Source organism: Cibotium barometz, chromosome 3, assembly GCF_041138505.1.
Source record: "Cibotium barometz isolate CiBa-2024 chromosome 3, ASM4113850v1, whole genome shotgun sequence".
Lineage (NCBI taxonomy): Eukaryota > Viridiplantae > Streptophyta > Polypodiopsida > Cyatheales > Cibotiaceae > Cibotium > Cibotium barometz.
Window position 1 is genome coordinate 35,115,396 of NC_141048.1, and position 24,453 is coordinate 35,139,848.

Sequence of the window (24,453 nt, forward strand, 5' to 3'; positions counted from 1 at the left end):
ATGGAAATGGTTGCACAAGGATGAGAGATAGAGAGAAAGAGGGAGAGTGAGATGAGATACTCAAGCCAAGAGAGAGCAAGATTGCACAACTCAAATGATACTCATATGATAATGAATCCACCAAAATACATGTTTATATAGGCACCAAGGCCTTATCTTTTGACCCTAAATAAGAGGGCGTTCACACCTAGTGTGGTCACACCACTAAGGACAGTTGACCAAACTCTAGACTAACTCTGAAATACCCAACAAGCCCCCCTTTGGTGTGATGGTGGAGTTGCATGCATGACCTTCGATAGTCCCGTACTGCATGCATAACCTTCTACACAAGCAAAGACCAGACATGGACCCCGCAACTGGCCTAGCGGCTCATGAACATGGGTTAGAGGCTGAAAGCATGGCTTAGTGCAAAGGACTCAGAGGTCAAGTCCTACCCGGGTGACAAGGGACAACCTATATCGGCATACCAAAACAACACCACCGTCCCCCCCCCCCCCCCCCCCCCCCCCCCCCCTCTTTCTTTCCCGAGCGCGGCCTAAAAGAGGGGCAAAAGTGAATGATGGAGAGGAGCCTTTTATAGAAACAATGCGTTACAAAATCCAAAAGGGTATATAAAACTCAGATTTTGGGGGACTACCCAAGTAAAGAACCCATGACCCAAACATAAAGAAAAGATAATTGGCCTCCTCCTTTTCTTTTCTTTTTTCTCTCTTTCCCCCCCCCCCCCCCCCCCCCCCCCCTTTCTGTGCCCTCCGCCCCTTCCTTTCCTCTCTTCTCCACCATCTCCAGCCCATCCTTGTCTCTCTGGCAGCGTCCTCAGGTTGTGGGTATTTCTTCATTGTCTTGGCAAGTTTCGGCCTCTTCTGGTCTTCGCCCCAGGAGGACTCCATGGCAGCCGCTTTGTCTCCCCCGACCGAGGCCGCCATTACTTGCCTTTCGTTTTCCGAAGCGGGCCTGTAGCTTCTCGCTACGACTGTCGCATCCCCAGAGGCCTCCCACTCTGGTATGCAAGATTGTCGGTAGCCGCCCCACGTGTGGCCAACTCAGTGATCTTCTTCAGGCTAGCCTCCTAGGTGCGCCAGCAAAGATCGCATATATTCATCCTTTGGGGCACGGCTACTACCAGGTTGAGTTCGACTCACTAGCAGCGTCTAATCTTGTCATGTAGCTGAGCCTCGTTGCACTACGTACGGCCCAAGCCTTCTTTGCACGGTGGCAGCACGGCTTCGACCCGACATCTGACCCATTAGCTGGAGTTTCAGGCTTTCCCGTGGCCGTCTACTTTCCAGGCCTCATAAAGGAATACCTTCCTCTTCTCCCAGTGATTGGTGGTGCCATCGGAGAGTGATGGGAATCCCCCCCCCTGCTGCCTTGGCCCTCGCACGAGCAACGGGGATTCCATCTCTCCGCATTTGGTATTGCCTCGCCGGATTCTGTGCCTCACATGATATCTAGTTCCCAGTCTTCAGGCGATCCCACTATGCAGCGACGAGTGGAGTATTCCGGCCTTCCAGGCCAATGCTTTATTTGCAGACAGATGGGTCATTTGGCCAAAGTCTGCCCTCGGCGGCAGACTAGGGGACCATCCCTAGTGGTTCCCCCTCCTACTTCCCACTCAAATCCTCATCCGGGGGCCGAGGGAGGAGCAGGTTCCCAAGCTGCAGAGCAGCAAGTTCCGACCATGGATGACCCATCAGCCGGAGAGTGGCAAACGGTTGGCCCCCGTTCCGGTCCTCGGCCGAGCACTAGAGCTGAGCGTCACCGCCATGCGCGCCAGGCTGGCAACATGTAGGAGGATTTGATTTTGTCAGAGAACCGTTTCGAGTACTTATCATAGCACCCACCCACAGATAGCGGGCGCCCCCTCCAATCACGGAGAGGGTCCCCCCCCCACCCCGAGGTGGAGGCCGATTCCTCGTCGCGACTTCTCCTCTAGCCTTCAATGCCCAGTGGGGCAAGCCAGTGGAGATGACCATTGCGGCCTCACCAGTGAGGGCTCTCTCACCTGAGTCCCTAGGCGGGCCCCCCAGGATCTTGGGGCATCGTGTGGATTATAGTTTCTTCCGGTGTCTTCCGACGGAAGGGATAGACAGGTTCGAGGGAGACCATAGCCCCTATTCGGGTATGTGTGGTCTTCCACCACTCCAGACCCTCTACGTCCAGAGAATGGCGCGATGATCTTCTCTTTCCCCTTGAGCGCAGCCCCCGGGACAGAGTGGGATCCAGAGTCAGTGGCCGCTACCATACAGGATCAAGCAGTTGAGCTATCGCATCATTTGCAGGATCTCCAGATCACCGATGTTCTTACTCATCTATGGCCTTAGGCTAGGATGGAGCTTGGTGGATCAGCCCACAAAGACCAAGGAGGGGAGATGGTGACCTCGAGCCTGGAGGTGTTGCTTTTTGTGTTCATGCATCGCAACACCTCTCCCTCCTTACAGATACCTCCATTGTGATCAATGGAGCACGGAGTTTGCATACTCTTGCGCTCGGGCAGAGTGGCTGTACATGGAGGGTAGGATCCACGCCCACTTGGCGCAACTCCGCACCAAGACAGATTGTGACTATTCCCCGTCTAAGCCTGCACCCAAGACTCTTCGAGTGGAGGGCAAATCCGCTAGTTCCGCCTCACACAGAGATTGATATGAGGATTGTCTCATGGAACATTCAGGGCTTAGGGGGGCCTCAGTGCTTTCAGAGACAAGGCATCCTTAGAGGAGAGCTGCATCGAGCTATGGTGGGGGGATCTATCAACATTCTTTTCCTCTAGGAGCACCATCTTACTAAGGGGCATACCCACCGTTGCAAGAAGATTCTACCAAGCAGGAGTCATACTTTTTGGTCTCCATCCTTTGGCCCTTCAGGGACACAGGGAGGAGTGTGCTTCTCTGTCAGTGAGCAGCTTCTACCATCTGTGACAGGATCAGGAGTCAGTTCCAGGACGTGCTCTATGGGTTACCATTCTGATTGGAGAGGATAGTGTTGGCTTCCTCAATAGTTGTGCCCCAAATGCGGTTGTAGGGAGAGGTATCTTTTGGAGCACTATCCGATAGGCCCTTCCCCAGGCTGATTTTTGGTGCATGGGCGGTGACTTCAACATGATAGAGACAACAGAGGACAGACTTGGAGGTGGCACGGCCACTGTCTCCGGGGTGGAATACTCTGCATGGGAGGAGATGATACTGATTCTTAGGGGACAGGACCCTTGGCATATTCAAGAGTTTGGGCGCAGCCCTTGGAGTCTTAGCTTTTCTCAATCGGATAGGCGGAGCACTAGTCCCAACCTCTCTCGGCTGGACAGGTTTTATGTTGACGAGTGGGCTTGCAGCCGTGGAGGCATGGTTGGTATTCTGGCAGGCACTACATTTTCAGATCATGCCCCAGTTATTCTGTCCCTTGAGGACCCATGGAGGCATGACAAACATGCAAGCTCCAGGATTTCAGACAGCCTCATTCAGGACCCCGAGATTTGTAGCCGGATTGAGTAGATATGGGTGGGTCTGGACTTTTCCTAAGGATCTGCAACGTGCACTTTGGATGAGGGCCTTGGGGAGGTTAGTATTTTCTTGTAGGAGGCAGCCTAGCATAGATTGGAGGGATTTCGAGAGCAGGAGAGGAGTCTGAGGAGGGGCCTAGCCTCTTTACAACGTCTTCAGGAGAGTTCCCTGGACAGCCCGTGGATTGAGAGCCAGATCGTTGCTGCCCGCGCGGAGTTTCAGTCCATTGAGGAGAGGAGGGTGGAGTATAGATACCATGCTAGGGCCTCATTATGGACTCGGGTCGGTGACAGAGTTGCTGGCTACTTTTTTGAGATAGCAGGCCCTCATAGGAGTAGAGACGGTATTCGCAGGCTACGTGGCCAGGATGGAGTTATTGTTTCCGATCCCCTGCAGGTGAGAGCCATCGCCATGGATTTCTTCCGGTCTCTTCTCATTGGTTCCCCATTATCCCCCCAGGTGACGGATGCACGCAAGAGAGTTTGGAGACACGCGAGAGAGGTGGTTCCCCCCTCCCTTCAGTCTTTCTTATTGACTCCTTTCGCTGCAGAGGAGGTGGCGGAGGCGGTGAAGGCATTACTCAGGGGCAAATGCCCGGGGGCGGATGGGCTTCCTGCTTCTCTCTTTCTTTGCCATTGGGACCTCATGGAAGGTGGCCTTCACGTTGCCTTCAATGAGATTATGCTCACAGGTGCCATGCCAGAGAGGCTCACAGAGGGCTTGATACATTTGATTCCCAAGGAGGGTGGTGATAGATTGGAGATCTGGCATTGGGAGACCCGTCACTCTTCTAGGCACGGCCTACAAGATTTTGGCCAAGGCCATCAGCAGGTGACTTTAGCCTTCCCTCCCAAACTTGATCCATGACACTCAGACTGGTTTTGTTTAGGTCGGATTATTCTGGACAACATCTTTACCTTTTGGGAGGCGACAGCTTCGGCCAGGATGCGACAGCACGACCTCATTGTGCTACTCCTTGACTTTGAGAAAGCTTATGATAGGGTGGATTGGAGCTTTCTAGAGGGCACTATGAGCCGGATGGGATTCCCCATGGAGTGGATTCGCGGAGTCTTAGGACTTTATTCAGCATCTCACAACCAGGTTCTCATTCAAGGAGCCCGAGGCGACAGATTCCCGCTCGGTTCGACAGGGCTGTCCTTTGGCACCGTACCTCTTTCTATTTGTCGCCAAGGCCATGAGTAGTTTTCTCTCCGCCCCGGAGACCGGACTTCAGGGATTGCGCCTTCCCCTCCGCACGTAGGAGGAGCTGTTGGACTCAGAGTTTGCAGACGACAGAGTAGCCTACCTTGCTGGAGATGTTGGGAATCTCCAGAGATTCGCGGAGGCGATAGAGATTTTCTGTTGTGCATCAGGAGCACAAATCAACTGGCACAAGTCGTGTGGTTTTTGGGTAGGCTCATCACCCACCCCGACTTGGTGACTAGTTGAGGCTTTCCAGTGGATCTCAAGGGGCACTCCAGTCCGATACCTCGGCTGCCAGGTTGGCATTGATATCTCTCCCGAGCAGCAGCTTGCTCCGCTTCTTCTGAGTATACGGAAGAAGCTTCTCTACTGGAGCTTGGCGAGGCTATCCCTAGCAGGCAAAGTGGTGGCGGCGAACCAGGTACTGCTTGCCACCATGTGGTACATCACCTCGTGCTGGGCCTTTTCTCGGGCTTGTATTGGCCAAGTACAGCGTTTGATCCGGAACTTCTTATGGGCTGGAAGTGATGGGAGGCTAGCCAGGGCCAAGGTGGCATGGAGAGTGATCATTCATCCACGTAGCAAAGGGGGGCTAGGTCTCATTGATCCAGCTATACTGAGCCGTTCCTTGTTGGGCAAGTTGATTGTCAGAGGGCTCCAACCCGGTGGTGAGCCTTGGAAGGATTTCCTCTTGGCCCCGATTTCAGCCCACACTCCGAGCCTTGGAGGCTCGGAGTGCGGGCTGAAATCCGGAGGCCCGTGGCCGCAGAGTACTAGATGGATCTTCACAGAGATGTGAGCCCGTGGTTTTAGTCCTACCTTTGAGGACAGATTCGCAACTAGTCTACTTCGTGCTTGGGATCATCTCAGGCCAGCCCTCAGACAGATTGTTCCAGTGGCCTCAAAGGAGAAGCTTCGGAAGCCTTTGATCTGGAACCCCCTGATCCGTTTACCTAGTGGCCACATGTTAGGAGATCGCACATATCCTGGGGCACCTTGAGCATGGGACCAGCCAGGTCTCTTGGAAATCGGGTTGCACACAGGCAGTTACCTGAAGAGGAGTAGGAGAGAGGTCTGACAGGGATCCAGGGTAGAGATAGGCTTAGCATCGACATTGACTCAGCTATTCCTCCGGAGTGGCTGACTCCCATTCCAGACCCACCCCCCCACCCCCCGATGTGGCTAGGCGTGTTCACCAGACACGATAGTCTTGTGGCAGTATATGGAGCAGATGAGGACAGTTGTCTGCTCACTTTTTCTATTGGATTACATGGCAGATTAGAGAGATTAGAGCACCCCTTGGAGGATTTCAAAGGCTGCACCTTGCAGAGGGTGAGGGTGATTGGTTTTCGGGCACGTGCATGGCACATAGATCTAGCACCGTCCAAGGTGGCCAGGGAGAGATTTTGGCGGTTATGGATTTGGGAGTGCCGACCACTCATGCTGTTGCAGTGGGACCCTGGAGAGTGGACGTGGCATGATCCCAGAGATCGCGTGGAGACTCTGGATGCCTCTTTCTTTGCATATACAGTGAGGGCAGCCGTAGGATCCAGATGTCGGAGATAGATGGCACATTGGCAACAGCAGCACACTGGCAGTCTCAGAGCCTATCACAGCGTTTCCTTTCAAATTTTTGGAAGAGGCTTTGGGACAGCTTTCGGTCGAGGAAGATCACTCTCTTCTTCTGGTTGACGGCACACAAGAGTCTAGCAGTGGGTACTTGGCTGGCAGTCGGATGGCGGTCAACAGCTTGCTCGAGGTGCGGCCACCCCTAGGAGTCTCAGCGACATTGCCTTTGGGATTGCCCGAAGGCTCAGCAGATTTGGCAGCGGATTCTCCTCATCTTTGCTATGGACAGGGCATCGACCCGGATTAGCACTTGGGGTACTATTGCTTTCAGGACTTACGAGGAGGATAAGGGAGGCCATGCCCTTCAGATCTCCCACCATCGTATTGCAATAGTACCAGTCATAGCCCCACCTGCAGGCGTTTGGCGTCCAGGCTCATGCTAGCGCTGGGAGATTTGTAGTAGTAGCTTGGCACATCTGGCGTGCTAGATGTAGCGAGGTCATCGAGGGTACCCACGCTCCACCGGGTGAGACCATCAGGAGCATATGGCTCGACATCATTCACACCCTCCGCGGTCAGTGGGGGAAGTTGCAAGGAGGTTCTGACCGCATGTGGAAGCGGCGGGAAGCCTTCTTGAGACTTTGGAGGCCTGGCCCTTTCCTCACAGATAGAGGCGGTGACCCCATTTGGCACTACAGACCACTTGTGTGGTTGTTCCCCCCCTGCCCCTGTATGAGATAACCTTCTCCTCATAGAGCGGCCAGCCAGAGGAGAAGCATCTCTCCCCCTTATGATCACTTGTTTCTCGCCCTTATAGGCAAGTTTGTATTTAGCCCTTCGTGGTTGTACTTAGCCCTTTGTGGTTGTTTTCTCTTTAACTAATTGAAGGATCTTTTTCCCGGAAAAAAAAAAAGAAAAGATAATTGGAGTTTATAAACTCCCCAGGCTGAAGCATATGTCGATGAAGAACATCTTCTTTTGGCGTCATTTCCAAAACTACAACACTTGATGATCAAGTGTGGGATGGTTTGTGATGGTGCTTGCAATACGGATAGTTACAATCCTTTCAAGCATAAAAGCTCGAGCAGAGGGCCCGAGTGTAGTAGGCTGGCCTGCCCAACACACTGAGTTGTGACGTCTATGTCACGGGTTCACTCTAAGGTAGTATGCCACAGGAGTTGCCACTCAGCCAGGGAGACCAAGCTACTTTGGCTTCTCCACTACGCACACACACTCCATTGGAAAACCATGCTATCGTGCTATCCGATAAATAGATTGCACCATGAAGCCGCTTAATCCTTAACACTCCATGACATAACAAACAAACAGATAACAAGAAGCGCAGAAACACAACAATGAGAGAACACGACAATATTGTATTCTTAGAAAGAGAGTATTCCACTAACAAAGATGATATCTTTTGGTGCTCCCAGAGTCGCCTATATACAGATGATGCAAGTAGGCAGTAGGTGCACCGTTAGCACCTTTGCCGTGAATGAAGGTGAGAAAGTGTAGCTGTAAATGGGGTGAGAAAAATGTGCATGGTGGAGACGGCACGATGGAAGTGGACATTGCAAAAGTGAAAGTGGACGTCCACCAAAAGTGGATGCCCGCTGGGTAGGAAGGATGGATACAGGTCGCCCACCACTAAACACTTCACTGTCCTCGGCAAAGCATGGAGAGAAGCATGACAGGCTGGAAAATATGGAATGGTAGAAAAAACCTGAGACTATACTTGAAGTAGTCAAGAGTGAAAAAGAAATCCCAAAATGCTATGGGTGTGTACAATGATGGAGGAATGGCGAAAAATATAAGAGGATTAGGTGCCGATTGAGGGCAGCCTCGAAGTGGAGCTAAGGGATGGCACCGGGGTGGAAGGAGGGGTGAAGACGAATGTGAACTGAAGAGTTTATTGGATGGTCTGGTGTAACTTGGAAGCGTGGGAGTGGGTGTGCATCGCTTGACCATGAGCACAATTAAACATTTCGGCATTTAATCACGGCCATTAAAAAATCCACAAAGCTGAAAATAAAAGTTGCACATATAAGACCCCATTGGCCGGAATGTGCCGGCCCCCCCTTTGGAGTATTTCATTATCCAAGGAGAAATATAACATGTACAAGCATTGAGGGCCTTTCTTTCCCCATGGGAGATGCCGGATTATCCATATACAACCATAAACCTGTCCTTCATCCAATATGGATGATCCATACACCTCTGAATTTGCTAAATAGCCATATGGTTCATCCGTAGTCGTATAGAACCTATACATAAACCCATATGCTTCATCCATATGTCAGTACGCCTATAGTGTAACACATATGCCTCTTTCATGAGTGCATAAACCTGTATGGCAGTAAACCTATAGGGTAACACATATGCCTCTTCCATGAGTACATAAAACCGTATGGTAGCTTGTACGGTGCATCCTTAGGCATAGAAAACCTGTCCATCAGCGTTTGTGCTTTCTCCATAAATGTATGAGAACTTGTATGGCACATACATAAGTCCATACACCTGAATAACAGCCTGTATGGCTCATTCATGAGTGCCAAAACCTGTAAAACAGCCTGTATATTGCTTAAAACCAGAAATTTCAGCAAGCTTTAGGACTTTTTTGCTGAAAAACAGCCATCCGGGGTGTGCAAGATGGTGGAAAGCAGTAAAAATCATCTTCTCCAAGCTAGATATGGCTACGGTAGGCTTAGAAATGAAGAGAAATGGTGAAAAATCAGAGTTTTCTGTCTCCAAAAACTTGCTTGAAGCTCAAATTCGCCCAAGAGATGACTCTCTCATGTTCAAATAAGCAAGAAAATGCTACAATGCCATGTGTAGAGCTGAATTGACCAATGACAAGTGTGAGGACACTTGTCTCACTTTCATCCTCTTATCTGCCACATGCCCCAAATCCAAAGGCCAAAAATTCCACAATCTTCAGCTCTAAAAAAAATCTCAGATGATAGCTAATTTCACAATGGCGCTTTGGCAATCCTCGATCTCTGTTGAATTTTGGAGGTAACGATGCGAACAAAAGTTCCATCGGAGATTGCCAAAAATAGCAAATTCTCCTAAAATTTAGGAGATGATCTCTTTGTGTTCCACCACATGAGAAATATATGTAAGCACCGTGGAGAAACATATTTCATTGCTCTATCTCTCCCGAATTCTCAAGAATTTGCCATATAGACTTTCCACTTGACACTTGAGCTCGGAGAAGTCTACTTGAAGTTGAGCCCAAGTATGAGAAGTTTCAGTGCGGGACCTTCGGACGTATCACCATTGTTGGGAGAGCCACAAGATATAGTTAGTGAGATACTCTGAATGGACTCTCACATCCATGGATATATTAGCATGAACCAGGTGACCGGCACGACGAGGGTGCAAACTCCAAAGGTAGAGCCATTTGAGTAAGAGGAAGCGACAGATAAGATATTGAAAGTGGATAACTCTAGAGAAGGCATTGACTTAGGGGAATGTGGAGGAGCAGCCTGGGTAGGTACGTGCTCGAAAGAAGAGGAAGGTGGATGGAGAAATGGAAGGGAAAAGGAGGTGGAAGGTTTTTGAGCAACCTTGATGGAAGTAAGGGTACCAGGGGAGGAGGAAAGGGGTGGGACCGGAGCAACAAGGGAAGGGGAAGCAATAGTGGTTGGGGAGGCAATGGTGGTGGGGGAAGGAATAGTAGTTGGGGAGGCAATGGTGGTGGGGGAAGGAACAATGGTTGGGGAAGCAATGGTAGTGGAGGAAGGAACGAAGGTAGGGGAGGGGAGGACGAGGGAAGGCGGAGAGGAGACCGAAACAGAGGTAGGCACGACTATGGATGAGGATGTGGGAAGAGGAGGTATGGGTGATGATGATAGCCAAGAAGCAAAGATGGTGGATGGAGTGGAGGAGATGGAGCCGAAGGTGACTGGAACGGATGGCCTAGTGGTAGGTGAGTTATTGGAGAGGTACGAGATGGTTGGTTCGGTGACGTTGACGGGGCCGGTGGTCCAGTTGGATGGGGACGGTAACGGTGGCAAGGTTGGCGGTGATGAGGAGGTACTGCTTGCACCATGGACAGACGGTCGAGGACGTTCCTATGGGGTGTGGCCAACTACTTAATAGATGGTGCACCACACCGGCTTCTTGACTTCTTGTTGGGCTTCCAGTTTCTCAGTCTCCCTTCACGAGGCTGGTGAGGAACTTGGCACTTGCAAGGCAAAGTTTGGAGCATTCGGATTGCGGTTGCGAGCACAAAATTGACAGCATTTGAGACATGGTTTCATGTAGGACGTGGTGGAAAGGGTAAGGTTTAACGGTACAAAGGCAATAAAAGGCTTTTGTGGCAAAAGCGGATGCAAGGGGACGGGGTGGAAAGTCGTGCGCGCGCTCTGCCCCCCCCCCCCCCCCCCCCGGCCCGGGCCGCCTGTCTTGCCCGCCTCCCTCCCTGCGTTTCTACGCCCTTGCCTTTCCTCCTTTCCGGCCCCCGCTCCCCCCCCCCCCCCCCCCCCGGCGGCCCCCTCTCTTCAACCTCACCTGCTCCCCCCCTCCCCTTCGCACCCCCTTGGGTCACCCTGCTCCCAGTTCCCTGTCCCCCCTCCCCTTTTCCTTTTTGCTGCTTCCCCCCCCCCCCCCCCCCCCTTTTTTCTCCCTATTTCCTTGCCTTCCTACCTCCGTGTCTGTTTCCCTTTCTCTTCTCCCTCTCCCTCTTCCCGCAGGTTGAGTTTCAGGATCTTTGGGGTGTTCTCATCTCGGCAAGTTTTCGGCATTTTCTGGTCTTCACCCCTAGGAGGACTCCATGGTAGGCGTTCCGTCATTCCTGACCGAGGCGGCCATTGCTTGCTTATCCTTTTCCGAAGCGGACGTTCAGTGTTGCAGCATTAGAGACCTCCACCTTGATTTGCAAAATTGTTTGTAGCCTCCCTGTGCACGGACAACTCAGAGATCTTTTACAAGCGAGCCTGCAAAGATCCCAAACATTCACCCTCTAGGGCGTGGCTACTACCATGTGGAGTTTGACTCGCTAGCGGCATCAGACCGAGTCACGCAGCTGAGCCCCCTTGCATTGCGTACGGCGCAGGCCTTCTATGCGTGGTGGCAGCATGGCTTCGACCCTGTGTCTAACCCACTTGCTGGAGTGTCGGGCTTCCCAGTGATAGTTTGCTTCCCAAGCCTTAGGAAGGAATACCTTCCTCTTCTCTTGGTGATTGGTGGTGTCATCGGGAGACTGATGGAATCCCCTCCCATCGTTGCTTCGGCCATTGTGCTGGTAGCTGAGATTCCATCCCTCCACATCTATGTTGCCTTGCCGGATTCAGTGCCACATGTTTTATATATCCCATGCCTCCGCCCCCCCTCTTTTATCGTGTTCAGATCCTCACTAGGGGGTAGAGAGAGAGGCAGGTTCTCAAGTAGCGGAGCACCAGGTCCCGGCCCCGCGGACGACACAGCTGTCGGAGAGTGGCGGATGGTCGGTCCGTGCCCGGGCCGTCATCTAACCACTAGGGCTGAGCGCCGTTGCCGTGCGCGCTAGGCCAGCAGAGCACAAGAGGATTCAGTTCTGTCAGAGAACCGTTATGATCATTTATCACAGCATTCACCCGTTGACGCCGGGCTCCCTCGAGTCGTTGAGCGGGCCCCTTTGGCCCCTTCGTTTTGGCGCCGATTCCCTGTCAAGATCCCTCCCCTGATTCTCAGTTCCAAGTGGGGGGAGTAGACCCCTCTATGCCCCTGGCGAGCCTCTCCCAACAGCCTTCCTCCCAGATGGATCTCTCCCAACAGCACCCCTCTTCGGTCTCTCTGCCCCCCAGGCCTAGTCCCCCTCCGCCTCCTCCCCCTCCTCCTCCATCCTCGCCCCCGTCTTTACCCGCAGTAGGTCCTTCAGCCCGTCCTCCACATCAGAGCCTGCCCCCTCCTCCCCCATTTCGCCTCTCCAGAGCACTCTCGATGACCCCCAGCAGCCCTTGACCCAAAGCGGAGGTAGCCGGTGAGCTCCATCCACGACTTGATTCACCGCTTCTTTGAGCCAATGGAGATGACCATTGAGAGCTCTCCCCCCAGAGTCCCTAGGTGGGTTCCCCAGGATCTTGGGGCAGCCTGTGGATTATACTTTCTTCCGATGTCCTCCGGCGGAAGGGACATGTATATTTGAGGAGACGGTAGCACCTATTCGGATATGTGTGGTTTTTCACCACTCCAGACCCTCCACGCCAAAGAATGGCATGATGATCTTCTCTTTCCCTTTTGAGTGCAGCCTTGGGAACGGAGTAGGACTTAGAGTTGGTGGTTGCCGCCATCTAGGGCCAACCAGTTGAGCTCTCCCATCATCTTCGCGATCTTCGCATCATCGACGCACTCACCCATCTATGGCCATTGGCTAGGATGGAGCTTGGAGGCTCAGGCCATAGAGACCAGGACGGGGAGATGGCGGCCTCCAGCGTTGAGGTGCTACTTTTTGTGTTCATGCATACTTCTGTCACAGAACCTCTTCCCCCTTCTTACAGGTACCTCCATTGTGATCGATGGAGCCCGGAGTATGCATACTCTCGCGCTTGGACAGAGTGGCGTCACATGGAGGACAGGATCCGCACCCACTTGGCGTGCCTTCGCCCCAGGACAGATTGTGATTATTCCTCATCTAAACCCTTGCCCAAGACTCTTCGAGTGGAGGGCAAATCCTACTAGTTCCGCCTCACACAGAAATTGATATGTGGATAGTCTCGTGGAACATACAGGGTTTAGGGGGGCCTCGGTGCTTTCAGAGACGAGGCATCCTCAGAGGAGAGCCTGAGAGAGCCATAGTGGGGGGTGCTATCGACATTCTTTTCCTCCAGGAGCATCACCTCTCTAAGGGGCGCACCCGTCGATGCAGGAAGATTTTACCAAGCAGGAGTCGTACTTTTTGGTCTCCATCCTTAGGCCCTTTAGGGACGTAGGGAAGAGTTTGTATTTCTGTCAGTGAGCAATTTTTGCTGATAGTGACAGGTTTAGGAGTCATTGTCCTGGGGCAAGCACAGTGGGTTACCATTTTGATTGGAGAGGATAGCGTTGGCTTCCTCAATGTCTATGCCCCGAACGTCGCTGTAGGTAGAGCCCTCTTTTGGAGCACAGTCTGGCAGGCCCTTCCCTAGGCTGACTTTTGGTGCATGGGTAGTGACTTCAACATGACAGAGGCAGCAGAGATCAAGCTTGGAGGAGGCACAACCACAGTCTCAGGAGTAGAGTACTCTGCCTAGGAGGAGATGATACTATTGCTTAGGGGATAGGACCCTTGGCACCTTCGAGAGTTTGGGCGTAGCCCTAGGAGCCTTAGCTTCTCGCCATCGGATAGGAGCACTGGCCCCAACCTCTATAGACTTGAGAGGTTTTACGTTGATGAGTGGGCTTGCAGCTGTGGGGGCATGATTAGTATCTTGGTAGGTACTACGTTCTCTAGATAGCCCATGGATTGAGAGTTAGCTTGATGCCGCCCGCATGGAGATTAGATCCATTGAGGAGAGGAGGGTGGAGTACAGATACCATGCCAGAGCTTCATTCTAGACTCAGGCCGGTGATAGACTCACAGGGGATTTCTTTGAGATAGCTGGCCCCCACTGGAGGAGAGATGGTATTCGCAGGCTGAGTGGCCAAGATGGAGCTATTGTTTCTAATCCCCCCCCCCCCCCATTGATTTCTTCCAATCTCTTCTCACAGGTGCTCCATTATCCCCATAGACGATGGTTGCTCGCGAGAGGTTATGGTGGCACACGAGAGGTGGGTCCCCTCTCTCTTCGGTCCATCTTATTGACTCCATTCATTGCGGAGGAGTTGGAGGCGGTGACGGCACTACCTAGGGGCAAATGCCTGAGGGCGGATGGGATTTCGGTCTCTTTCTTTCTTCTTCATTGGGACCTCATGGAAGGCGGCCTTCAAGCTGCCTTCAATGAGATTATGATCACAGGTGCCATGCCAAAGAGGCTCTAAGAGGGTTTGATACACTTGATTCCTAAGGAGGGTGGTGACAGATTGGAGATCCAGCAGTGGAGACCCATCACTCTTCTAGGGACGGCCTATAAGATCTTGGCCAAGGCCATCAGGAGGAGACTTCAGCCTTGTCTCCCAGACTTGCTTCATGACACTCAGACCGGCTTTGTTCAGGATCGGAGCATTCTAGACAACATTTTCACGTTCTTGGAGGTGATAGCTTCGGCCAGGATGCAGCAGTAGGACCTCATAGTGCTACTCCTAGACTTTGAGAAAGCTTATGATAGGTTGGATTGGAGCTTTTTGGGCCGGATGGGATTCTCGATGGAGCGGATTCATGGAGTCTCAGGACTTTACTCAACCTCGCACAGGCAGGTTCTCATTTAGGGAGCCCGTGGGGTGATAGATTCCCCCTTTCCCGCTCGGTTCGGCAGGGCTGTCCTTTGGCACCGTACCTCTTCTTATTCGTCACTAAGGCCATGAGTAGTTTTCTATGAGCCCAAGAGACCGGACTTCAGGGACTGTCTCCCCCCCTTTGCACGCAGGAGGAGTTGCTCGACACAGAGTCTGCAAATGACACAGCATCTTTCCTTTTCGGAGATGTTGGGAATCTCCAGAGATTCGCGGAGGCGATCGAGGATTTTTGCTGCGCATCAGGAGCACAGATCAGCTAGCACAAGTCGTGTGGTTTTTGGGTAGCTGCCCCGACTTGGCGCCCAGTTGAGGCTTTCCAGTGGATCCTGAGGGGCACTCCAGTGTGCTATCTTGGTTGCCAGGTTGGCATTGACATCTCTCCTGAGCAGCTCGCCTCTCTTCTTCTGAGTATTCAGAAGAAGCTTTTATACTCGAGTTCTGCGAGGCTCTCCCTAGCAAGTAGAGTGGTGGTGGCGAACCAAGTTCTTCTTGCCACCATGTGGTACATCACTTCATGCTGGGCCTTCTCTCGGGCATGTATTGGCCAGGTATAGCGGTTGATCAAGAACTTGTTATGGGCTAGTAGTGAGACGGGAGGCTAGCCAGCACCAAGGTGGCATGGAGAGTGATCATTTAGCCACGTCGTAGAGAGGGGCTAGGCCTTATTGACCCTTCTATTCAGAGCCATGCCTTGCTGGGCAAGCTGATCGTTAGAGGACTCTCTTCTCAGTGGTGAGCCCTAGAAGGATTTCCTCTTGGCCCGGATTTCAGCCTGCACCTCGAGTCTAGGGGGCCCTTGGCTGCAAAGTACCAAATGGATTTTCACAGAGATGCAGGCCCGCGCTTTTAACCCAGCGTTTGAAGATAGATTTGCATCCAGCTTACTTTGAGCTTGGGATCACCTCAGGCCAGCCCTTAGGCAGATAGCTCCGGCAACCTCAGAGGAGCAGCTTCGGCAGCCTTTGGTCTTGAACCCCCTGATCCATTTGTGCAGTGGTCAAATGTTGGGGGCCCGACCTCATGTATCATGGGGCGCCTTGAGCATAGGACCAGCCATGTCCCTTGGACATTGGATCGCACACAGGCAGTTACCGCCGGAGGTGCAGGAGAGGCCTGGCAGGGGTCCGGGGTAAAGTCAAGCTCAGCATCGGTATCGACATCGACTCAGCCATCCCTCAGGAGTGGTTGACTCCTATCCCAGACTCGACTCCCTCAGTGTGGCTAGGAGTGTTTACTAGACATGATATTCTCGTGGCGGTCCACGGAGTAGATGAGGGTAGTGGTCTGCTCACTTTCTCTATTGGATCCCATGGCAGACTAGAGAGATCCGAGCTTCCCTTAGAGGATTTCAGTGGCTGCACCTTGCAGAGGGTGAGGGCGATTGGTTTTCGGGCACAAGAGTGGCATATCGACCCACCATCGGCCAAGGTGTCTCTCCCTGGCGGCTATGGATATGGGAGTGCCTACCTCACACATGCCTACAGTGGGACCTGAGAGAGTGGACTTGGCATGACTCCATGGACTCAGAGGAGACTCTAGATGCCCCTTTCTTTGCATATACAACATGGATAGGCTGCAGGATCCAGATGCCAGAGATTGATGGCACCCTGGTAGCAGCAGCACATTGGCAGTCATAGGGCCTCTCAAAGCGTTTCCTTTCATATTTTTGGAAGAGGCTTTGGGGCAGCTTTCAGCCTAGAAAGATCACCCTCTTTCTTTGGCAGATGGCACATAGGAGCTTGGCGGTCGGCACTTGGCTGGCAGTTGGTGGCTGGCTAGCAGCCTACCCGCAGTGCGGCCACCCTCATGAGTCTCAGCAACATTGTCTTTGGGATTGCTCGAAGGCTCAGCAGATTTGGCAGTGGATTCTCCGCATCTTCACTATGGACAGGGCCTCGACGTGGATCATTACATGGGGTATTGTCGCTTGGGCCACAGAGGCTGGAGTGGTCAGGGCTTACAAGGAGGAAGGGGGAGGGCTGGCCATTCAGGTCTCTCACCATCGTATTTCAGCAGTACCAGTCATAGCCCCACCTACAGACCACTGGCGACTAGGCTCATGCTAGAGATGGGAGATTTACAGTAGCATCACAGCCTGGCATATCTGGCGGGCTAGATGCAGTGAGGCCATCGAGGGTACCCACACTCCGCCTACTAAGTCGATTAGGAGCATCTGGCTCCACATTTGGCTCGACATCGAGGGTACCTAGACTCCGCATTTGGTCATTGGCTAGGATGGAGCTTTTAGGCTCAGGCCACAGAGACCAAGATGGGGAGATGGTGGCCTCTAGCCTGGAGGTGCTGCTTTTTGTGTTCATGCATACTTCTGTCGTAGTACCTCTTCCCCTTTCTTACACGTGCCTCCATTGTGATCGATGGAGTCCGGAGTACGCATACTCTCGTGCTCGAACAAAGTGGCGTTAAATGGAGGACAGGATCCACGCCTTCGCCCTAGGACAGATTGTGATTATTCCCTTTCTAAACGCTTGCCCAAGACTCTTCGAGTGGAGGGAAGTTTCACTAGTTCTGCCTCACACAGAGATTGATATGCGGATTGTCTCATAGAACATACAGGGTTTAGGGAGGCCTCAATGCTTTTAGAGACGAGGCATCCTCAGAGGAGAGCTTCAAAGAGCCATAGTGGGGGGACCTATCGACATTCTTTTCCTCCGGGAGCATCAACTCTCTAAGGGGCATAGCCGCCGATGCGAGAAGATTTTACCACCCAGGAGTCGTACTTTCTAGTCTCCATCCTTCGGCCCTTCAAGGACGCAGGGAGGAGTTTGTATTTATGTCAGTGAGCAGCTTTTGCCGACAGCGGACAAGCTCAGGAGTCATAGTTCCAAGGCGAGCACAATGGGTTACCATTTTGATTGGAGAGGATATCGTTGGCTTCCTCAATGTTTATGCCCTGAACGCCGCTATAGGTAGGGCAGGCCCTTCCCCAGGTTGATTTTGGTGCATGGGTGGTGACTTCAACATGATAGAGGCAGCAAAGGACAGACTTGGAGGGAGCATGGCCACAATCTCAGGAGCAGAGTACTCTACCTGGGAGGAGATGATACTAGTACTTAGGGGATAGGATCCTTGGCATCTTCGAGAGGTTGGACACAGCCCTGGGATCCTTAGCTTCTCGCGATCGGATAGGAGCACCAGCCCCAACCTCTCTAGACTTGGCAGGTTTTACGTGGATGAGTGGGCTTGCAGCTGTGGGGGTATGACCGGTATCTTGGCAGGCACTAGTTTTTCAGGTCACAACCCGGTTATTCTGTCCCTAGAGGACCCCTGGAGGCATGACATGCATGCGGGCTCTAGGATTCTGGACAGCCTCATTTAGGGCCCCGAGATCTGCAGTAGGATAGAACAGATATGGGTGGGACTGGACTTCATCTCAGGCTCTGTTGTGTGCACATTGGATGTTGGTCTAGGGGAGATCAGCACCTTCTTGCAGGAGGCAGCCCAAAGCAGATTGGAGGAATTTCGAGAGCAGAAGAGGAATCTGAGGGGTCTGGCCTCTTTACAACGGCCTTACGAGAGTTTGCCAGATAGCTTGTGGATTGAGAGTTAGATTGCCGCCGCCCGCATGGAGATTAGATCCATTGAGGAGAGGAGGGTGGAATACAGGTACCATGCCAGAGCTTCATTCTAGACTCGGGCCGGTGACAGTCACAAGGGATTTCTGAGATAGTCAGCCCCCACAGGAGGAGAGATGGTATTCGCAGGTTGCATGGCTAGGATGGAGCTATTGTTTATGATTACCCCCATGTGAGAGCCATCGACACTTATTTCTTCCGATCTCTTCTCCACTGGTGCCCCATTATCCCCATAGGTGATGGACACGCGCGAGAGGGTCTGGCAACACACGAGAGAGGTGGTCCCCCCCTCTCTTCGGTCCTTCTTATTGCGGAGGAGTTGGCGGAGGCATTGACGGCACTACCCAAGGGCAAATGCCCGGGGGCTACAGGCTTCCAATCTCTTTCTTTCTTCGTCACTGGGACCTCATGGAAGGCGGCCTTCGAGCTGTCTTCAATGAGATTATACTCACAGGTGCCATGCCAGAGAGGCTCTCAGAGGGTTTGATACATTTGATTCCTAAGGAGGGTAGTGACAGATTGGAGATCCGACAGTGGAGACCCATCACTCTTCTAGGGACCGCCTATAAGACCTTGGCCAAGGCCATCAGCAGGGGACTCCAACCTTTCCTCCTTGACTTGATTCATGACACTTAGACTGGCTTTGTTTAGGATCGGAGCATCGTGGACAACATCTTCACCTTCTAGGAGGCGACAGTGTCTGTCAAGATGCGGTAGCAGGACCTCATAGTGCTGCTACTAGATTTTGAGAAAGCTTATGATAGAGTGGAGAGTGGATTGGAGCTTTCTCGAGGGCACGATGAGCGGGATGGGTTTCCCCGTGAAGTGGATTCGTGGGGTTTTAGGACTCTACTTAGCCTCGCACAGCCAGGTCCTCATTCAGGGAGCTCGTGGTGACAGATTCCCTCTTTCCCTCTCGGTACGACAAGGCTGTTATCTGGCACCTTACCTCTTCCTATCTGTCATCAAGGCCATGAGTAGTTTTCTCTCAGCCCAGGATACTGGACTTCAAGGGTTGCGTCCCCTCCTCCGCCCTCAGGAGGAGCTACTTGACTCAGAGTTTGCTGATGACACAACAGCTTACCTTTCAGGAGATGTGGGGAGTCTCCAAAGATTCGCGGATGCGATCGAGATCTTTTGTCACGTATTCGGAGCATTGATCAACTGCCACAAGTCGTGTGGTTTTTGGGTAGGCTCTCCACCCGCCCCAACTTGGTGCCCAATTGAGGCTTTCCAATGGATCCCAAGGGGCACTCCAATTCGCTATCTTGGGTACCAAGTGGGCATTGATATTTCTCATGAGCAGAAGCTCGCTCCTCTTCTTCTGATTATTTGGAAGAAGCTTTTATACTGGAGTTCTATGAGACTCTCCCTAGTAGGTAGAGTGGTGGTGGCGAATCAGGTTCTTCTTGCGACTATGGTACATCACTTCGTGCTGGGCCTTCTCTCTCGAGCTTGTATTGGCCAAGTACAGCAGTTGATCCGGAACTTCTTATGGGCCGGCAGTGATGGGAGGCCTGCCAGGGCCAAGGTGGCATGGAGAGTGATCTTTCAACCACGACATAAAGGGGGGCTAGGCCTCATTGACCCTGCTATTTAGAGTCGTGCCCTGTTGGGCAAGCTGATTGTTCGAGGACTCCTTCCCGGTGGTGAGCCTTGGAAGGACTTCCTCTTGGCCCGGATTTCAGCCCCCACCCTGAGTCTAGAGGGCCCTTGGCCGCAGAGTACCAAATGGATCTTCACAGAGATGCCGGCCCGCGGTTTTAGTTGAGCTTTTGAGGACAGATTTGGAGCCAGTTTACTTAGAGCTTGGGATCAGCTCAAGCCAGCCCTCATGCAGATAGCTCCAGTAGCCTCAGAGGAGCGGCTTCGGCAGCCATTGGTCTGGAATCCCCTGATTTGTTTACCCAATGGCCACATGTTGGGGGCCTGACCTCATGTATCATGGGGAGCGTTGAGCATAGGACTTGCCATGTCCCTTGGAGATTGGGTCGCTCATAGATAGTTAGCAAATTTGTTGGCAATATAGAAAAGAACGGTATGAGTAACTTGCTGAGAGATCCTGTCTGTTCCTAGTGCCCCCGTCCCTTTTGGCCTCCGGGGTAGAGACAGACTCAGCATTGACATCGACTCGGCTATTCCTCAAGAGTGGCTGACTCCTATCCCAGACCTGACTCCCCTTGTGTGGCTTGGCGTGTGTTTACCAGGCATGATATTCTTGTGGCAGCCCATGGAGCGGATGAGGGTAGTGGTTTGCTCACCTTTTCTATTGGATCCCATGGCAAATTAGAGAGATTTGAGCTCCCCTTAGAGGATTTTTGTGGTTGCACCTTATAGAGGGTGAGAGGGATTGGATTTCAAGCTTGGGAGTGGCACATAGACCCACCACATGCCAAGGTGTCCAAGGAGAGATTCTAGTGGCTATGGATATGGGAGTGCCGACCTCTCACGCAGTTTCAGTGGGACCTGGGTGAGTGGACTTGGCATGACCCCGTTGATCGGGAGGATACTCTGGATGCCCCTTCTTTGCATATACAACGCGGCTAGGCCACAGGATCCAGATGCCAGAGATTGATGGCACCCCGGCAGCAGCAGCACATTGGCAGTCATAGGGCCTCTCACTGCGCTTTCTCTCAAATTTTTGAAAGAGGCTTTGGGATAGTTTTCATCCTAGAAAGATTACCCTCTTTCTTTGGCTGATGGCGCACAGGAGCTCGGCGGTCGGCACTTGGTTGGCAATTGGAGGCAAGCCAGCAGCTTGCTCACGGTGTAGCCTACCCCAAGAGTCTCAGTGACATTGTCTTTGGGATTTCCTGAAGGCTCAGCAGGTTTGGCGGCAAATTCTCTGCATCTTCACTACGGACAGGACATCAACCCGGATCATTACATGGGGCACTTTCGCTTGGGCCATAGAGGCTGAGGTGGTTAGGGCTTATGAGAAGGATGGGGGAGGGCTAGCCCTTCAGGTCTCTCACCACCGCATTTTGGCAGTACCCAGTCACAACCTCACCTACAAATCACTGGCAACCAGGAACATGCCAGAGATGGGAGATTTGCAGTAGCATTGCAGCTTGTACTAGATGTAGCGAAGCCATTGAGGGTACCCACACTCCGCCAGCTGAGTCTATGAGGAGCATTTGGCTCGACATCATACATACCCTCTACGGTTAGTGGGGGAAGTTGCAGGGAGGATCTGACTGCATGAGGAAGCGGCGGGAAGCTTTCTTGAGGCTCTGGCAGCCTGGCCCTTTTTTCACTGATAGAGGTGTTGGCATTACAGACCACCTGTGTGGTTGTTCCCCCCTCCCCCCTTATGAGATAGCCTTCTCCTCAGAAAGCGGCCAGCCGGAGGAGAAGCATCTCTCTCCCCTCCTTTGATTACTTGATTTCTGCCCTGTACATGAGGCGAGATTGTATTTAGCCCTCCGTGGCTGTTTTTAGCCCTTTGTGGCTGTAACTAATAGAAGGATCTTTTTCCCGGGAAAAAAAAATCGTGCTGATCTCAGCCCAAGTTATAAACACTAGACCTTCAAGTAAACATTGGGACCATCTCCTTGCTCTCCAGATGCGTGTGCTCCTGCTTACTGGAAAGGGTTGATGCAAAATATCTGATGATTGAAGTGGGGTGCTGAACTGCCTATTTATAGATAATTCCTGTCGAGTTGTAGACCAGCCTTAATTCACACTGGGTGACAAAGGTGGCCGACCCTTAGGCTGCCCAAAACTGCGCCATGTGGGCTGCCCATGCTGTGCTCAGGCTGCTGCTCACACAAGCCTTGGCTGCTATCCACCTTGTACTTGTAGGGGTGTCACAAAAACACTTCACAAAAAACTACATAGATCTGTATCCTAGAGGAGGGTATTGCAAATGGGATGACTGCTCACAGGCCCTGTATCTGTTCACATACTGGTACATATATGGAGAGAGGAATGTGCTTTACAATATGACTGGAAATGTATGACGCCTTTCTTGAGTACTTGTGAAATAGCTCATACTGCGCTACGTTTTATATCTCATTCTAATGACGGAAATGTATGAAACAGGTGAAAAAGATGCTACCAAGGTTGCATGTTCTTGATGGTCATCCATTGCAAAGCACTGCCAAGAAGCAGCATCCAAAAGAACACTTGGTTCTCATGGCTGTGAAGAAATCAGAAGAAAGTGAAGGTCCAAACACTTTCAAGAAGCCAAAACAAGGTCAGAAAAGGAAAAAAATGGAGGTCGGGGAACAAGAAGTTAGCATGACGGAAGACATTTCAGGAATTGAGGAGACACCTGTGAACATGAGTGAGGATAATTGGAAAAAGGCAAGTACTGTAGCTACAGCGAGCGATGATGAAAAGCCGTTTATTGAACTTATCGTGCAAGGGGATACAAGAGTGTTGGAAGAGAAAAAGCAAGAAAGGCTCACTGCCACTCATGGTCGACCCAAGAAAGATGACAGTGGGATAGTTTCTATAACAAACAAGAAAGCAAAACCCTCAAGATCCAAAGACAACAGGTACAATAAAAGAGCAGGTTCTGCATTCTCTGTCTCCTTGGAGGAAGTAAACATAGGAGATGGAGGGCCTTCATCATGGAGCATGTGACCCTCTGTTGGCTGCCTTAGAGAGAACATGATACAAAAAGTCCAAAACCCTTTTTCCGAACTATGGAGTTCAGAGTGTGGTGATTTATGGTGGATGGTTAAACTAGTGTGGTTTTCCACAATGGACTCACTTATTCATATGTTCATCTTTTGGACGAAGATACAAAAAAAGGCTAATTAGCAAAAAAGTGGGGTAAAATCTCAAGGTAGGATTAGATGGCATCAGTTGGATATTTATAGATGGTATTCCAGTGCACGCCTGTTCTACTTGAGGGTTCTTTTGATATGATATTTAACACGATGAGATCACACGCATTATACCAATGGATGCATGTAAACTGGTAACTAACACTTAGCACGCTGATAGACCACTAACTACTAGTAGTAATTTTACTGCTAATTAGCCATTTTACCAGCACTTGGGAGCTAATTAGCCATGCCATAGCGCCAGCATTGGGAGCTAATTAGCCATGCCATAGCCAGTCTCCGAAGTTATCAGTGTTGGTTACCCTTCCACCTTCTCTACTTAATCTTTGTAAGGTTTATCATTTCTAGTACACTCAAGCTTAGATTCAAGGCTATACAATTAGCACATTCAAGGCCATCTGAGATGATGCGGTATCTCCCCCCTCTTGAAGACTGGGAAGAGAATGTAGCACAGTTTAAGGGATCTCTTGAGTCGAGTGGAGTCTCGTTGAACCGCTCTATTAATCCTGGCTTAAAGTAAAGTTAAGGGAGTTTCTAGACATCATCTCGTCCTACCCAAGATGCAACTCAAAGTCGCGGATGCGATTGGAATTGGTAGATGCACGCAAGTATAATATGCACCCAAAAACGTTTTTCTACATTTTTTTAATTAAAAACAGATGAGATTGGAATTGGTAGATGCACGCAAATATATATGCAGCCAAAACGTTATGGGGCTTACTAGCTATAGTAGTAACTCCTCGTGACTAAGTGACACATCATGAATCAAGAGGGATCTATGGTTGGAAAGAGGCGTCGTGATCAAGATTTGATCAACATTGTTGGGTTCCCAAGTGAACTACGAGTAAACTCGAGAGTAAACTAGGGATAAACTTGGGGTGTACTAGGTGAATTAGGGGTGAACTAGGGAGACATTTTTCGAGAAGAAAGTGAACTGGGAAACAAAAATACCAAGATTTAAAATTAAAAACACTTTTTACAACCTGTTGGAAAGTATAGCATAGTGGTTAGATGATGAAAACTTGAGCGACTAGTTCTGAGTTCAAATCTTCTTTTGCATTGAGCTCAATCTCTCGAAATTTTTCTAAGTCCCAAAAATCTCCATAGTACACCCTAACTTAAGGGAGAGGGGGAGAGGAGATGGTAGTTCACCCTTGAGTTTACCCTCTCCTAAGTTCACCACTAGTTCACCTTGAGTTCACACCTAGTTCACTTGTCTGACATGAATCCAACAATCTAGATTAGGCAAGATCGGGACGCCTCTTTTTAGCCTTAGATCTCTTTTGATTCATGATGTGTCATTTAGTCCTATGATTATTTTTTTGCCATTTTTTGTCATCCTAAAACTCACACACACAACCCTCATGGATGCAATTGGAATTGGTAGATACACGCAAATATGCATCCAAAACATTTTTCTACATTTGTTTAATTAAAAAC

At 51.3% G+C, this 24,453-nt stretch overlaps 1 protein-coding gene across 1 annotated transcript in view; it reads left to right on the forward strand.

Annotated features, from left to right (window-relative positions):
* The window catches only part of LOC147639997 (uncharacterized), a 99,449-nt gene extending 76,387 nt beyond the window's left edge, over nucleotides 1-23,062 (forward strand). The window contains exon 10 of the mRNA XM_086776124.1: nucleotides 22,262-23,062. Coding sequence (XP_086632250.1) covers nucleotides 22,262-22,807 — 546 coding nt within the window. The 3' untranslated portion in view covers nucleotides 22,808-23,062. The remainder of the gene's footprint in view (nucleotides 1-22,261) is intronic.
* The last annotated feature ends 1,391 nt before the right edge of the window (nucleotides 23,063-24,453 follow it).